Here is an 18,476-nt window from a genome sequence, read left to right as displayed (position 1 = left end):
AATTGTACCTTTTCCCAAATGGCTATCCAATTGTAGCAACACTATTCTTTTTTTTTTTTAATTTTTTTTTTAACGTTTATTTATTTTTGAGACAGAGAGAGACAGAGCATGAATGGGGGAGGGGCAGAGAGAGAGGGAGATACAGAATCAGAAGCAGGCTCCAGGCTCTGAGCCATCAGCCCAGAGCCCGACGCGGGACTCGAACTCACAGACTGCGAGATCGTGACCTGAGCCGAAGTCGGACACTTAACCGATTGAGCCACCCAGGCGCCCCAACACTATTCTTTTTAAAAATCTATCTTTATCCAACTAATAATGAGATACTACTTTCTTTTTTAATGTTTATTTATTTTTGAGAAAGAGAGTGTGAGCAGGGGAGGGGCAGAGAGAGAGAGAGAGAGAGAGAGAGAGAGAGAAGATCCGAAGCAAGATCTGGGTTGACAGCAGAGAGCCTGATGCAGGGCTCGAACTCACAAACCATGAGATCATGACCTGAGACGAAGTTGGATACTCGACCAACTGAGCCACCCAGGCATTCCAAAATACCACTTTTAATCAAACTAAATTCTGAATGTAGTTACTTTTATTTCTGGAATTTCTTTTATTATTTTTTTAAATTTTATTTAAATCCAACTTAGTCAACATATAATGTAATAATGGTTTGAGGAACAGAATTTAGTGACTCATTACTTATATAACATCCAGTGCTCTGGAATTTCTATTCAGTTCCACCGGTCTTCCTACTTGTATGCCAGAACCATACAGTTCTAGTGACTGAGGCTTACTGATATGTTTTAAGACTTCATATATCTCTCAAGTCCTTCACTGTTCTTCTTTTTCAGAGGTATATAGTTTATCTAGCTTGTTTCCTTTTTTCATATGAACTTTAAAATTAACCTGGCTAGTACCAGGGGGAAAAAGTATATATTTTTATTTGGGTCATGTTAAGTTAATAAATTAACCTAAGGAAAACTGACCTGTTTATAATGTTGAGTCTTTGTATCAAAAAGATGTTATGCCTTCTCATTTTTTTCAAGTCTACTTTTGCATCCTTCAGGAGTATTTTAAAGTTTTTGGTGTAAGTCTTACATATTTCTTAATAGGTTTATTCTAGGTAGTTTATCTTTGTTGGTATTGGGAAATGGAGTCTTCCATTGTATCTCATAAGTGGCTGTTATTCGCATATGAAAAATTGATTTCTGTATATTCAGTTGAACTTGCTGAATTTTCCTGGTGTTTATGCTAATTTTTTTAATCAATTACTTTTAGTTTCCAATATACAATCATATCACCTGCAAACAGAAATGGTTTTATCACTTCCTTTTCAATTACTTTACCTTCACCTTTTTTCATTTATGTAATTGTTTTGGCTAGTACCTCCAATATCGATTAGTAGCGGTGATAGTGGGCATCATTGTCTTGTTCCTGATTTTAGTTAGAAAACATACTTGTATTTCCCTACTCAGTATGATGTGGCTGAGTTGGACATCCCTGATCATGTTACAGAAGTATCTATTGATTACTATTTTATTACTTTATTACAATTAAGAAGGGGTGTTAAATTTTGTCAAAAGCCTTTTCTGTAGATATGGAGATGGTCATATGCTTTATGAGACTACTTTCTTATCTCTGGATATCTTCATATTTCAAAAATTCGACTTCATAGCTATTTAATCTTCTCATCGTCTAAAATTAAAAGAATATAGGAGCATGAATAGGCAGAGCACAGAGGATTTTTAGGGCAGTAAAACTACTCTGCATGATACTAGATTGGTAGATACATGTCATTATAGCTTTGTCTAGACCCAGAGATGCACAACACCAAGAGTGAACTCTAATGTAAACTATGAACTTTGGGTGATTATAATGTATCAATGTAGGTTTATCAGTTATAACAAATGTACCACTCTGGTGGATGATGGGTGATGTTAGTAATAAAGGAGGTTATACATGTTTGGGGGCTAGGGGTATTTGGGAAATCTCTGCACCTTCCCCTCAACTTTGCTGTGAACCTTATACTACTCTAAAAAAAATCAAATCTAAAAAATTTTAAAAATTTTTAATTTTTTTGAGAAAAAGAGAGTGTGTGGAGAGTGTGGAGGAGAGGGGCAGAGGAGAGGGTGAGAGAGAGAGATAGCGAGAGACAGAGAGAGAGGAAGAGGGAGAGAGAGAGAGAGAGAGAGAGAGAGAGAGAGAGAGAGAGAGTGAGTCCCAAGCAGGCTCCAGGCTCAGTGCAGAGCATGATTCAGGGCTCAATCCCACCACCCTGGGATCATCCTGAGCAAAAATCAAGAGTCAGGGGCTCAAATGAATGAGCCACGCAGCTGCCCTATTCTTCTTCTTGTAAGCTAGTGGCTTAATTCATTACTTTTCTTTCATTCTTCCTTTGTACTGACATAATAAGGCTAATCATTTTGATTTTTGAATGATGTAAATGGATTACCTATTTGAAAAATTAAATTTTAAAAAATTAAGAGAAGGCAAATCAATACTAACATTAAATTTTGACAAGAAAAACATGGTATGTGCTGACCTCCACAACCAAATACTGAAAGTTTCCTACTTTTTCTTTAGCACTTACCTTGAAGGGAATCCAATTTCGCTTTAATTAGCATTCGTAACCTTGCCACTTCTTGCCTTTTCAGCTCATCAAGTTTTGTCCTCACATGGTGACTTACTAAATCCAATTCTTTGCTTAGCCTCCCACTCTGTTAACAAAATTAACAAATTAGTTTTATTTATTACATTCCATTTTTAGACCAGACACAATATATTAAAATTTGGGTTATGATAAAGTAGTGATAAATAATTCTAATTAATTTAGATAAATTTGATATTATAAAAAGAATTTCTCTCAGAAGACACTCAATTTGTAACTCTAAAATCAAAATATCTAAAAACCATATATTATGAAAAGAGCCCAAAGGTCCATCAACTGATGAATGGATAAAGAAGATGTAGTATACATACATAAAAATAAATTCAAAATGGATGAAAGACCTAAATGTGAGACAGAAAACCATCAAAAGCCTACAGGAGAACAGCAGCAACCTCTTTAACACGGGCTATAGCAACTTCTTACTAGACATGTCTCTGGAGGCAAGGGAAACAAAAGCAAAAATGAACTATAGGGACTTCATCAAGATAAAAAGCTTCTTCATAGCAAAGGAAACAATCAACAAAACTAAAAGGCAGCCTATGGAATGGAAGAAGATATTTGCAAATGAAATATCTGATAAAGAGTTAGTATCCAAAATATATAAAGAATTTATCAAACTCAACACCCAAAGAACAAATAATCCAGCTAAGAAATGGGCAGAAGACATGAACAGACATTTTTCCAAAGAAGACATCCAGATGGCTAACAGACACATGAAAAGATGCTCAACATTACTCATCAGCAGGGAAATGTAAATCAAAACCACAATGAGATACCACCTACCCGTCAGAATGGCTAAAATTAACAACACAGGAAACAAGAGATGTTGAGGAGGATGTGGAGAAAGGGGACCCTCTTACAATGTTTGTGGGAATGCAAACTGGTGCAGGCACTTTGGAAAACAGTATGGAAGTTCCTCGAAAAGTTAAAAATAGAACACTCCACAATGCAGAAATTGTACTACTAGGTATTTATCCAAAGGATACAAAATTGCTGATTCAAAGGGGCACATGTACCCTGATGTTTATAGCAGCATTATCAACAATAGCCAAATTATGGAAATAACCCAAGTGCCCATCACCTGATGAATGGATAAAGAAGCTGTGGCTCATATATACAATGGAATATAACTCAACCATCAGAAAGAATGAAAGCTTGCCATTTGCAACAATGTGGATAGAGCTAGAGCAAAATAAATCAGAGAAAGATAAATACCTTATGATTTCACTCATATGTGGAACTTAAGAAATGAAACAGATGAATGTAGGGGGAAAAAGAGAGGCAAATCAGGAAACAGAGTCTTAACCATAGAGAACAAATTGAGGGTTACTAGAGGGGAGGTGAGTGGAGGGGATGGGTTAAATATGTTGAGGGGATTAAGGAGGGCACTTGTGATGAGCACTGGGTGTTGTAAGTGATAAATCACAAAATTCTACACCTGAAACTAATGTTACACTGTATGTTAACTAACTGGAATTTAAATAAAAATTTGGAGAGAGAAAGAAAGAAAAGATAAAAATAAAAACCACATTAATTTAAAGCATAATTAAAGCACAAAGGAGAAACTCAAAAAGTGACTTGAATTGTAAAATGGTACAGCCACTTTAGAAAACAATTTGGCAGTTCCTCAAAAAGTTAAACACAGAATTACCATATGACCTAGCAATTCCATTAGTAGGTATATATCTAAAGAATTGAAACATATGTTCACATAAAAACTTGCACTTGAATGTTCATAGCATCATTATTCATACTAGCATAAAAAGTAGAAGTAACACTGTTCAGCTGTAAAAAGAAATGAATGTACCCATATAAGCTACAATACAATGAACCTTGAAAACATGCTTAAGTCAAAGAAACCAGACACAAAAGGCCACAGACTGTATAATTCCATTTATGTGGAATGTCCAGAATAGACAAATCCATAGAGATAGAAAGTAGATTAATGGTTGTCAAAAGTGGAGAAGAGGGGGGAAAAGAAGAGTGATGGCTTAACGGATACAGAGTTTCTTTTGAGGGGAAATGAAATTGTTTAAAAGGAGATATCGGTAATGGTTGCATGTAGATACACTAAAACCCACTGAATTATATGCTTTCAAGGGGAAAGTTTTAAGGTATGTAAATTATATTTCAATAAAGTAATTTTTTAAAGTAACATGGCCACATTAAGCTTTAGTAATTCCATATATAAATAACTTCAAAATTCACCTTTTTTACATTGTGTCCTTTGATTACTTTTCTCACAGATGAATAATTAGATACATGTTCCAAAATTTAAGAAACAAAATAGCTAGTAGTTTACTTTCTCTTGTTTATAAATGCATTTGCAATCACAAACTGCAAATCTAGCAATCAGGCAGATAAGCCTTTTAGGACTGAATCAACGGGGCCTGCTGAGGAAGATTAAAAAAAAAAAAAAAATGAACCCCTTCCGCCCACCCCCAAGGAAGACCAAGAAATAATGTTCAGAGAGTAAGAAGGAGAACCAAGAGAATGTGCTGTTATGAAACACAAAGCAGTATGCTCAAGGAGAGACCGGTCATCATTATTACATAAAACAATGGTTCTCAAAGTGTAGTCCCCAACGTCAACTGGGAACTTTAGGAAATGCAAGTTCTAGACTTACTGAATCAGAAAGCCTATAGGTGGGGGCCGAGAAATCTGTGTTTCAACAAGCCCTAAAATCTGAGCACCACTGAGATAAAATAAAGGAGTCCAGTAAGAATAGGAATAAAAAGTGTTTACTGTATTTGCCAATTAAGAAATAACTGACATCTTTCATGAAAGTATATTCAGTGGAGGGATGTGGGCAAAGCCATGATCTTTCCAGTTAGCAATACTTGGGAAGTGAATAAATGTAGTATGATTCCCCTTTCAAAATACTTGGCTGAAAACGAAAGGACAAATTCTAACTTTTTTCACCCATTTTCTCCTGAGAAAAGAGTCTTTGCTGAGCTATTTATAATGATCCTGTTGACTTGAGTTTTATTGTCTATTTTAATTCTTCTATCTTTTTCACTGAATAACTATTTAACTTACTTCATTTTGTCTCTCCCTTCCTTAATAAGGAATAGTAATTGACTATGAAAAGAAGACAGTTATAAAAGTATTCCCTGTATTGGGGTGCCTGGCTGGATCAGTTAGTAAAGCACATGACTCTTGATCTCAGGGTCGTGAGTTGCCCCACATAGGGTATGGAGCACACTTTAAAAAAAAAAAAAAAGTATTCCCTATAGCAAACCAGGATTATCTCCCTATTATATTTCCCATTATCCACCTGTTCTGTTATCCACAAAAAATGTTCTTAATCCTACCTGAAGTAGATAAGAGACACTAAAAGTTCTATGTTAAATATTATTCACCCCATGGGGCGCCTGGGTGGCGCAGTCGGTTAAGCATCCGACTTCAGCCAGGTCACGATCTCGCGGTCCGGGAGTTCGAGCCCCGCGTCGGGCTCTGGGCTGATGGCTCAGAGCCTGGAGCCTGTTTCGGATTCTGTGTCTCCCTCTCTCTCTGCCCCTCCCCCGTTCATGCTCTGTCTCTCTCTGTCCCCAAAAAAATAAATAAACGTTGAAAAAATAAATAAATAAATATTATTCACCCCAGGAAATTAGTTCCACAGGGCAAATTAATTCTTCAAAGGAAACACAAGATTGTTCTCAAGACAATTTAAGGAAATTATTGGCAGGATTCCTATTATCAGGAAGAATGATTTCCCCCCTTCTTCCATCACTTCATACTGAATTATGTGTCCATGCTCTACATCTCCAAAATATATTATACTCCCATCATATATTCATCCTATTAATCTTTTTCTAGGTATTATTTATTGAGAATAAATTCTAATTTCTTTAAGAGCCTGGAAAGAGTCCATCTTTGTATTCCTAGTACTAAAGTCAGTGTCTGAGATGCTTTAATGTTTGTTAAATAATTATTTAATTACATTTACCTTTATTTCCTCTATGTCTGCTTTCTGTAGCTTTTCTCTGAAATGATTATCTGTTTCCAGCACATCAATCACTTGCTTAAGATATTCGTCATAATAAAGTCCAGTATCCTTCAAATTAAGAAACAAACAATAATGTTTCTGAAAGTTTTTTCTTCCCTGCATCTAAAGATCTCAATCCTAAAAAATAAAAAAAATAAAAAAAAAAAGTCTAACAAAATGGCATTGAGATGTATCTACTTTAACAGCTTGGACAAAGTCAAAAAGCTATACTTCTCAAATGAAAAATTTTATATCAGAACCAATATAATGTTTTATTGTTACATAAAGGTACATTTTCTATACGGCTTAGACAATGAAGACTTAACTGATAATATTATTGGTTTTACCCCATTGTCACCTGTCTTTCCTCATTACTATCTCTCCTTTGAATATAATACAATGTTTGCTTGGCTGGTGAGCTCTACATTGGAAATGTATTATGATTGGGCACCTGGGTGGCTCTGTCAGTTAAGCTCTGACTTCAGCTCAGGTCATAATCTCAGTTTGTGAGTTCGAGCCCCACATCAGGCTCTGTGCTGCTTCAGACCCTCTGTCTCCCTCTCTCTGCCCCTCCCCTGCTGGTTCTCTCTCTCTCTCAAAATAAATAAATAAACTTAAAAAAAAAAAAAAGCATGGAAATGTATTATTAGGATTAATTCCCCTATGCATTACTTAATATATGACCTACATAAATAAACATTGTCTAATATTAAACAACATATGCTTATCCAATACTCTTTCACTGCCATTTCAGAAATAGTTCCTAAATATGCAGTTTTATAAGTAATAAATATTAGCAGCATTTAGTTAAAATTCTTCCCATAAGGTTATATTTATCATTTCACTTACTGGTGGTTCTATCTTTGCGCTGTCCACAGGTTGAGTATTTTTTACTTTTGTCTTGTCTATGTCTATAGGCACAGCTTCAAGAGCAGAAAGTAGACAGGTAACCAAGAGAAAACAATATTGTATTAAGATAGTCCTCCACCTCATCTGAAATAAAGGTATAATTTTAGATAGTAAGGTCTAGAAAAGATGTCTTCAAACTATACATACATGCATTCCCAATGCCATGTTAATAACATATCCAATTTCAAGAAATTTAATACAACCAAATAATTCTAGAAAGATGTTAAAAATAGATTATAAGTTATCCAAAATAATACTTTAAACAGATTACTAAATAAAATCAGGGGAGAAATGCTTTTCAACCAAAATTAAAAAGACAAGTAATCAAAACTTTAAAGTTTAAACTGCTTATAGTATAAGAAATCATTTAGTTAATTATAAAAGCTTCAAATAAACATGATAATAAGGTTCTCAAAATGTTTAAAAGCAAATAGCCCAAATTTAAGAAAGGGAGAAGTAAGGAAAAACTGTATTTTTTAATTAAAATAATAGGGAGCTAAAATTGTTTCTAGATATATATAATTTAGCTTCGATCTAATTTTGAAAATAAGTTGCTCTATAAATATAAGTTGATTAAAACAGACAACTATTGGGGCGCCTGGGTGGCTCAGTTGGTTAAGGGTCTGACTTCAGCTCAGGTCATAATCTTGCGGTCCGGTCCGTGAGTTCAAGCCCCGTGTCGGGCTCTGTGCTGACAGCTCAGATCCTGGAGCTTGTTTCGGATTCTGTGTCTCCCTCTCTCTCTGACCCTCCCCCATTCACGCTCTGTCTCTCTCTGTCTCAAAAATAAATAAACATAAAAAAAACAACAACAAAAAACCCAGACAACTATTTTCTTAACCTTACAAACATTATTTTATCATAGCCAGTAGTAATTTGATAAAAATTCTTTTTGGACAATAATCTTTCAAATAAATAGGTCAATAAAATATCAAGCTTGAAACAGGCAAGCAGCAACTATTAATATTCCCACAATATTATTCAAACTTTGTTTATTCAAACAGTTTCTACTCCATAAGGATCTTAGTAGCTCTGGAGGATCTACTACAAAAATGAGAATGAATAAAAATTGCATATTTAATTGATTTTATACATATAGATTCATGTTAGGGTCCAAGTCAAATATAACAGTCTGACTGTACATATAGAATATGCATCATTTAACTCAGAATCTCCCAAACTTAGCTGGCTATGGACCTTTTTTTTAGTCACATGTTTTTGGTTTTTGTTTAATTTTTTTTATGTTTATTTATTTTTGAAGGAGAGAGAGACAGAGCGTGAGGGGGGAGGGGCAGAGAGAGGGAGACACAGAATCTGAAGCAGGCTCCAGGCTCTAAGCTGTCAGCACAGAGCCCGACGAAGGGCTTGAACCTGTAAACCACAAGATCATGACCTGAGCCTAAGTCGGAGGCTTAACTGACTGAGCCACCCAGGCGCCCCTGAAGTCACATGTTTTTATCCATAGAACACAATTTGGAAAAGAGTACACTGCCTCTCATTTTTACCACAACCCTAGATAATAGATAAGGCAGTGACTCATTTTACAGATGAAGAAAATTTTAATTAAAACAATTCACTCATGGAGCATTGTCTTGCATTAACAAAATTACTAGAACTCATATTTTAGTGCTATTTCTAATATATCAAAATTTTTTAGCATCTTTATTGAGATATAATTCTCATGCCATAAAATTCACCCATTTAAGGTACAGGATTTGTCTATTCTGTAAAGATGCTAATCTACGTTTAGTTCTCAAACCTGAAGGACCAAATCTCATGGGAGCTTGATTCTCAGGCTGTCCCCAAGACCTCTAGAATCAGAAGCTCTAGGGTGGGAGCCAGAATCTTTTTTAACAAACTTTCTGGGTAATTTCTACATATGTATGCTCAAGCCCAAGATTGATTCTTCTCTAGGAGACTAGTTCCTCAACATGATCATTGTGAGTAAATGTTTTTCAGGATGAAATGTTTGGGAGATGTTGGCTCAATGAAGCTAAATAAGTTTTTGTCTTTGCAAGACTTTCAGAACCTGTGATGGCTTACTATGCACTATGAATCTTTAACAGAAGGATGACTTGTTTCTCCACAGAATATGTTCCCATCATGAATCATCTACTCTTCCCACAATTATTTTTTTTATGACAAACAAGGTTTATTTCTCATTCATGCTTCATGCCCATTACAGGTGTATGTTTTGTTTTTGGCTTTGGTTTTTGAGTTATAATTTACATGCCACAAAACTTCCTCTTTTAAATTATACAGTTCAGAGGTTTATAGTATATTCATACGGTTGTGCAATTATCACCACTATCTAATTTTTTAGAACACTTTCATCATTCCAAAAAGAACCTGGTACCTATTAGCAGTCACTTGCCATTCCTTCGTTCTCCCAGCACCTGGCAACCATTGATCTACTTTCGGTCTGTATAGATTTTCCTAGTCTAGACACTTCCCATGTATGGAATCATACGATGTGTGGCCTTTTGCATCTGGCTTTTATTTAGCACTATATTTTCAAGGTCCAATCACGTAACACAAATCAGTACTTCATTCTTTCGTATAGCATTTGTATAGGCCGTATTTTAACAATTCATGAGTTGATAGACATTTGCGTTGTTTCTACATTTTTTGGCTAGTTTGAATAATGCTACTATGAACATTTTTGTCCAAGTTATCGTGTTAACATGTTTCCAATTCTTTTGGTTATATATCAAGGAATGGAATTGCTGGGTCAATTTGGTGACTCCATGTTTAAGTTTTTGAGGAACTGCTAAATTATTTTCCATAGCACCAATTTACATTTTCACCAGCAATAGATGAGGCTTTCAATGTTTCCATATCCTCACCAACACGTGTTATTGTCTGTCTTTTTTATTATAGCCAACCTACTAGGTGTGAAGTGGCATCTCATTTTGATTTTGATTTCCATTTCATTGGCTAATATTAAGCATCTCTTCATGTATTTATTAGCTGTATCTGTACCTTTTATAAAAAATTAAGTATCATTGAGTTAGTTGTTTTTTAAAAAAATCTGAATTCTAACTTCTGTTACCTTTGCAAGTCCCATGGGCCCCTGCAAATAGGCTGGCCAAATGACCATTAAAAAGGATAACAGTTGTGGGGTGCCTGGGTGGCTCACTAGGTTGAATGTCCAACTTTGGTTCAGGTCATGATCTCATGGTTCGTGGGTTCCAGGTCCACATCAGGCTCTGTGCTGACAGCTCAGAGCCTAGGGCCTGCTTTGGATTCTGTGTCTCCCTCTCTCTACCCCTCCCCCACTTGCACTCTGTCTCTCTCTCTCTCTCAAAAATAAATAAACTTTGGGTGCCTGGGTGGCTTAGTCGGTTGAGTGTCCGAATTCGGCTCAGGTCACGATCTTGCAGTCTGTGAGTTCGAGCCCCGCATCGGGCTCTGTGCTGACAGCTCAGAGCCTGGAGCCTGCTTCGGATTCTGTATCTCCCGCTCTCTCTGCCCCTCCCCCACTCATGCTCTGTCTCTCTCTCTCTCTCTGTCAAAAATAAACATTAAAAATTTTTTTAATAAATAAATAAACATTAAAAAAAAAAGGATAATAGTTTTAAGGGCAGTCATGGCCAAAAAGCCAAAATTATGACTTAAACTGCTCAAGTCAATTTTGATGTCTTCTACACAGCTTCTAAAGCTGAATCAGGTCTCCATGGCTTCTAACATGATACACATATAGTTGGAAAATGAATAAGCACTAACATGATTTGAATAGTCTTTCTATAATGTGCATGCAGAGAGTCAGATGAGTGATATACCTCTGTAACTTCATTTTGCAGGCCTCATCAGGAACCGTGACTATCCCTTGATATGGTCAACCCAGAGTTTAGAAGAATCTTTCACATAGACTCCTTCCCTCCACCCTGCAGTAACTCCAATGTCCCTTAGACTCTCCTCCTTCTACCATACAGCACACACACACAGGGAAATATATAAGCAGTCCTGTATCAGCAATTGGCAGCTATGTCACATATTTTGAAATATGCTTTTTAAAAATAGCATCCACTTTTACACAAGAGAAGCCTGAAATTAATAAAAATAAATTACAGTTATTGAATCTTGGGAGTGGATTTCCTTTTACAGTTTGTCTCTTCTCTCACTGTCCTGTCAGATCTGCCATAAATGAGAAGGCAAGTCAAGAGAGGAGCATGTTTGTATACATGAAAGTAGTGTGTGTGTGTGTGCGTGTGTGTGTGTGCACGCACATCTCAACATCTCAAAGTGATACAGTAACAAGAAGTCTCTGGGTATCTACCCTAAAATATTAACTGAATTCATGGCTTACTAACTTTAAATTGGGTCCCAGACTCATTACAAATAACAACAGAAACCACCAACTGAGTGTTTACTATGTACCAAGCAGTATACTAAACTTTTTCTTATATTAAATAATTAATTCTTACAAAGACTCTGTGAAATAAATATTATCCCCATTTTAAAGTACAGGAAACTGAGACATATCAGTTTAAAAACCTGATCTGGGTCACACAGGAGTAAGTCATATAGCCAGAGTTTGGGCCTGGGACCAACTGACTCCAAAGCTTCTGACTGTTTTTAAGCAGTGGTTCTCAAAGTGTGACCCCTGGGCCAGCAGCACCAGTACCACCTGGAAGTTTGTTAGAAATGCAAATTATTGGGGCACCAATAATCTGTCAGCACAGATCCCACTTCGGATCCTCTGTCCCTTTCTCTCTCTGCACCTCCGTCACTTGTGTTCTCTCTCTCAAAAATAAAAATTAACATTAAAATTTTTTTAAACTAGGGGTGCCTGGGTGGTTCAGTCAGTTTAAGCATCTGACTTCGGCTCAGGTCATGATCTCGTGGTTCATGAGTTCGAGCCCCACTTGGGTTGGGCTCTGTGCTGACAGCTCAAAGCCTAGAGCGTGCTTCAGATTCTGTGTCTCCCTCTCTCGGTTCCTCCCCTGCTCATGGTCTGTCTCTCTTTCAAAAATAAATAAATATTTTGTTTAATTTCTTTTAACTTTTTTAAAAATAGAAAATACTTTCTCCCTCTAACAGTTTCTAATCTTTTAGTGTTTATTCCAGAAGTAATTAGGACAATTAACTTACTAATGTCCTAACTTAGTAATGAAAACATTCACTTCTTTTTAAAAAATATATTTTTTTAATTCCAGTATATGTAAGCATGTTTTATTAGTTTCAGGACTACAATGTATTGGTTCAACAATTCTATGCATTAGTCAGTGCTCATCCTGATAAGTGTACTCTTAATCCTCTTTACCTATTTCACTCATCCCCACACCCACCTCCTCTCTGGTAACCACCAGTTTGTCCTCTAGAGTTAAGAGTTTGTTTTTTTGCTTGTCTTTTTTTCTATTAAAACATTTACTTCTTAATAAGTCCTCAAGAATGTCAACTGTCATCACAACAAAAGAAATGGAAAATGTTCTAGCACCTCAAGTAGAAAAGTAATGACACAAAAATTTCTTTAAATACCAAGATCATGTCAAATGTGTCAGATACAGACTTACAGATTTTCATAAACTCAATAACATGCAAATGCCCATACAAAATGAGGAGAGACGAGGTATAAGGAGAGGCAAAAGGAAGATGGGGAAACTAACCTACTTTTCTTCCAATATCTGGGCAGTAAGAATGGCCTCCTTTTCTTTATCACCCTCTTCTTCCATAAGAAGAAAAGATATCTAAAGAAGAGACCTGGGCAGAGCTCTGCTGAAACAGTAGACTGATTGAACCAGAACAGGCAGATAATATATGCTGTAATGTCAAATGATCTGAAATTCCAAATCAGTCCATGATCTCCATTCAGACTGCATGGAAACCACTGTGCACAAGGGCATCGGAGCCTTGGGCAAAATTACAAAGTAAGCAGCATTCTGAAACCTCTTCTAGCATTTAGTAGATAAAAAAAAAATAATTTCCCTAAATTTCCAAGTCCTAAAAGGAAGCTTATCTCTCTTCTCCTATCTCTGATAAATCAAAATTCCCATTCACATACAGAGGTGGATTTTTTAACTATTAATGCCTACCGGTAGTTATCCAGATCAAGTTTACTTGGGGTCTGTGTGTGTGTGTGTGTGTGTGTGTGTGAGAGAGAGATAGAGAGAGAGAGAGAGAGAGAGAGAGAGAGAGAGAGAGAGAGAGAGTTTCCTGTTTGATTGCAGGGAGATATCCTGGAAATGGTTAGAAAGTATGGTCATGGGTAAGACGGGTGGAGAGTACAGAAAACAGAATAGCTTGTTTCTCTTGCCTTATAATAGGAATTCCTCCTTCATCTACCTTCTTCCTCCTTCATCCACCTTTTTCTCCCTCTCTCAACTCTCCTTCATCTACCTTTTCTTCATCTACCTTTTTCCTCCTTCATCTACCTTTCATCTACCTTTTTCTCCCTCTCACAACCCTCCTCTTTTACTCTTCTTTTAAATTGTATTGAAGCAGGGGCGCCTTGGTGGCTTGATCAGTTAAGCGTCCGACTTCGGCTTAGGTCATGATCTCACGGTCCGTGAACTCAAGCCCCGTGTCGGACTCTGTGCTGACAGCTCAGAGCCTGGAGCCTGTTTCAGATTCTGTGTCTCCCTCTCTCTCTGCCCCTCCCCTGTTCATGCTCTGTCTCTCTCTGTCTCAAAAATAAATAAACGTAAAAAAAAATTTTTTTTAATAAATAAATTGTATTGAAGCATATATTCTATAATCTATTGTACATATTTATTTAGCAACTATTTATTAAGTGTCCACTATGTACCAGATATGCTAGATAACAAGATAAAACAAGATAGACATGGCCCTTACCCTTGTAGGCCTTTCAATCTAGTGTAGAAGGTAGTCTATCAAATAAACAATTGCAACTCAAAAAAAGCTGTTTATAAAACAATGCATAGCATGACCCTTTTTTTGTTAATTAAAACATCTTTAAAGGCATTAAAATAGTATTCGTGGGGCTCCTGCGTGGCTCAGTTAGATAAGCATCCAACTCTTGATTTCAGCTCAGGTCATGATCTCACAGTTGTGAGATCCATATTGAGCAAAGAGCCTGCTTAAGATTCTCTCTCTCCCTCTCCCTCTGCCCCTTCCCAGCTCATGCTATAAATAAATAAATAAATAAATAAATAAATAAATAAATAAATAAATAAAAACTTCTACAACTCAACACCAAAAATAATAGTAGTGATCCAATAAAAAAATAGGAGAGGACCTCAACAGGCATTTTTCCAAAGAAGACATAGAAATGGCCAACAGACACATGAAAAGATGTTCAACATCAATGAGCATCAAGGAAATGCAAATCAAAACAATAATGAGATATTACTTCATACCTCTCAGAATGGCTAAAATCAAAAACACAAGAAATAATAAATGTCAGCAAGGATGTGGAGAAAAAGGAACCCTCATTCACTATTGGTGAGAATGCAAGCTGGTGCAGGCACTATGGAAAACAGTGTGGTTGTTCCTCAAAAAAGTTTAAAATACTCACGAAGCCAAGACTACACTGTATACACTGTATGTTAGCTAACTTGACAATAAATTATTTTTTTTTCAACGTTTATTTATTTTTGGGACAGAGAGAGACAGAGCATGAACAGGGGAGGGGCAGAGAGAGAGGGAGACACAGAATCGGAAACAGGCTCCAGGCTCTGAGCCATCAGCCCAGAGCCCGACGCGGGGCTCGAACTCACAGACCGCGAGATCGTGACCTGGCTGAAGTCGGACGCTTAACCGACTGCGCCACCCAGGCGCCCCAACAATAAATTATTTTTAAAAAATTAAAAATAAAATTATCATATGGCCCAGTAATTCCACTGCTGGCTATTTACCCAAAGAGTATGAAACCACTAATCCGAAAAGATATAAGCTCCCTTCTGTTCACTGCAGCATTATTTATGACAACCAAGATATAGAAGCCACCCAAGTGTCCATCCTTTGATGAATGGATATACTGGAATATTAGTCAGCCGTAAAAAAAAAAATGAAATCTTGCCATTTGCAACAACATGGATAGACGTAGAGAGTATAATGCTAAGAGAAATCAGTCAGTCAGAGAAAGACAAATACCATATGATTTTACTCATATGCAGAATTTAAGAAACAAAACAAATGAACAAAGAAAAAAGAGACAAACAAAAAAAGACTCTTCACTATAGAGAACAAACTGGTGGTTTCCAGAGGGGAGGTGGATGGGAGGATAGGAAAAAATAGGTGAAGGGGATTAAAAGTACACTTACACTGATGATGACTGACTAATGCATAGAATTGCTGAATCATTATATTACATACCTGAAACTAATATAATACTTTATGTTCATTTTACTTGAATTAAAAGAATAAAAAAGGGAAAAATAGGTAATTTTTATACATGTAAGTCCCTTGATTATTTTGTTTATTGGGGCCAATTTTTCTAGAACAGAAAAAAAGGGAAACTGAAGCATTACTAACAAAAGAATTACTCAACTTTGTGCCTATCTGTTTTTATTTTTGCTCTCTTAACCGATCACTTACCTTCAGAGAGATAAAGAATTTTTATCTCCTTTTTACAGATCAGGCAACTGAGATCCAGAGAGGTAAGATGATTTGGACAGTATCAAATTAGTGAAGAGATGGTTCTTGGCTTCTAGGTCAATGCTTTTCACTAAAAACTGACTCAACAGGTTCTAAATGTAAAAAAAAAAAAAAAAAAAAAAAAAAAAGAGAGAGAGAGAAAGAAAGAAAGAAAAACAGTATTTTTAACATAAATTTAGCCTTATTACAGTGGTAATGGCATATGATATATTTGTCACATCCTGTGAAAAGAAAAGTACTAAATTTTTATGATGTGTAAGGAGACCAAAATATATCATAATCCAGTGGGAAGAGAAATATTAAATAAATAGAATCAAAGACCACAATAAGCAAAGATATTAATTTATTATACCAAGGCTTTACCGTATTTCTTGTAAATAAGAATTTAGAGTAAAAGCCTATTTTCCTCAGCAATGAAACTTCACGATATAGGGTCAGTTTTCCCATTAAATCCTTAACTGAATTTTTTCTTAAAATCCTTAACTAGAATCTTTCTTTACCCTTACCATCACTTTAAAAAACTAACCTTCATCCCAGTCTCAGTCACAGTGATCTGTAATAAAGCAAAATAGCTTAAATCTTCTTTTTTGAAACCCCACTACCTATAAAATTCAGGGTGGTTGGCTCACGTGCACACTCACTGGTGAACAAAATGAATTACTTTTAAACAGTCTATAAAGAAAATAAGCAAATAAAATATCTTCAAATCTTAAGAATACATGTATTTCTTTCTTTTTATGGTATACCAAGATAAAATCATCTAAGCATGAGAGTGGTCATATGCATGTTATATGTTGGAAAGGGATACGACTTCTATTAACACAGCATGGTCAAAAATAAACAAACAACAGATTGAATCCTTACCATTCCCCATTTACCGGCAAGCTATTTGCCTCTCTGATTCTTAATTTTCCTACCTATAAACTGAACTAATACTTCTTCATAAGTTTTTCATTGGATGAAGATAAGAATGAATACAAGGTAATTAGCACAATACATGGCAATAGTAAATGCTCGATAAATATTAATGCCCTTCGTGTCTTTGAAAATGAAACAGGTCTAGGGGCGCCTGCGTGGCGCAGTCGGTTAAGCGTCCGACTTCAGCCAGGTCACGATCTCTCAGTCCGTGAGTTCGAGCCCCGCGTCAGGCTCTGGGCTGATGGCTCAGAGCCTGGAGCCTGTTTCCGATTTTGTGTCTCCCTCTCTCTCTGCCCCTCCCCCGTTCATGCTCTGTCTCTCTCTGTCCCAAAAATAAATAAACGTTAAAAAAAAAATTAAAAAAAAAAAGAAAGAAAATGAAACAGCTCTCTATATAATGAAAATCTGTTCTGTAAGCACCCAAAGTTATAGAACTTAAAAAGCAATAAACCAGTTTGACATACAACCTTTAAGTGTCATTTCTGGAAAGGCCGCTTTAGAACTCTCCTCTAAGCATTACCATAACCAAAGTCCTGATGCAGCTGTAGGCCAATGAAAACAGTACATCCAACAAAAGAGGAATACCATTTCTTCCGCCCTGGGATTAAAAGAAGAGTTCCAGGTTTCTTTTTCCAACGCACTGTCCTTAGCCAGGAAACCATTGTTACGTCCTCTTGCTGTCAATATCATAATTCTAACAGTGAAGAGGAGTGGGGTAGAGAAAAATAAATGGCTTCTGAGAATTTCTCAATGGCAGCAGTGATGAGGGAGACCAGTACCCTGGTACTCAACTCTACTTTTCCCTTTAAAAATGAGTTAGCAGAAAAGCAAGATTCAAAATAAAGTATGGGATGTATGACCAACAGAGCTGGACTACAACCCTTTCATGTATCAAGACATTAGAGGGGCGCCTGGGTGGCCCAGTCGGTAAGCGTCTGACTTCAGCTCAGGTCACGATCTCACGGTTTGTGAGTTCAAGTCCCGCATCAGGCTCTGTGCTGACAGCTCAGAGCCTGGAGCCTGCTTCAGATTCTGTGTCTCCCTCTCGCTCTGCTCCTGCCCCACTCACACTCTGTCTCTTTCTCAAAAATAAAAATAAAAAATAAAAAAATAAAAGACATTAGTATAGGGGCTAATGGGTGGCTCAGCTTGTTAAGCATCTGACTTCAGCCCAGATCATGATCTCGCCCTTCGTGAGTTTGAGCCCTGCATTGGGTTCTGTGCGGACAGCTCAGAGCCTGGAGCCTCCTTCGGATTTGGTGTCTCCCTCTCTCTCTGCCCCTCTCCCACTTGCACTTTGTCTCTGTCTCACAAAAAAGAATAAACAGCTAAAAAAAAAAAAAAAAAGACATTAGTATAGATATTGGGATACCTGACTGGCTAAGTCAGTGGAGTATGTGACTCTTGATCTTGGAGTCATGAGTTCGAGCCCCATGTTGGGCA

At 36.6% G+C, this 18,476-nt stretch overlaps 1 protein-coding gene across 2 annotated transcripts in view; it reads right to left on the bottom strand.

Moving 5' to 3' along the window:
* NUCB2 (nucleobindin 2) overlaps positions 1 to 18,476 on the bottom strand; it is a 36,462-nt gene that overhangs the window by 14,158 nt on the left and 3,828 nt on the right. For both annotated transcript variants that reach the window (XM_011286735.3, XM_011286736.4), the window contains exons 2-5: positions 16,056 to 16,207; positions 7,497 to 7,640; positions 6,609 to 6,716; positions 2,582 to 2,708 (exon numbers count right to left, since the gene is read on the bottom strand). In XM_011286735.3, the coding sequence (XP_011285037.1) occupies positions 2,582 to 2,708; positions 6,609 to 6,716; positions 7,497 to 7,640 (379 nt within the window). In that variant the 5' untranslated portion in view covers positions 16,056 to 16,207. The remainder of the gene's footprint in view (positions 1 to 2,581; positions 2,709 to 6,608; positions 6,717 to 7,496; positions 7,641 to 16,055; positions 16,208 to 18,476) is intronic.

The sequence above is a fragment of the Felis catus genome, chromosome D1, assembly GCF_018350175.1.
Source record: "Felis catus isolate Fca126 chromosome D1, F.catus_Fca126_mat1.0, whole genome shotgun sequence".
Classification (NCBI taxonomy): Eukaryota; Metazoa; Chordata; class Mammalia; order Carnivora; family Felidae; genus Felis; species Felis catus.
This window is presented reverse-complemented; position numbering and strand designations above follow the sequence as displayed.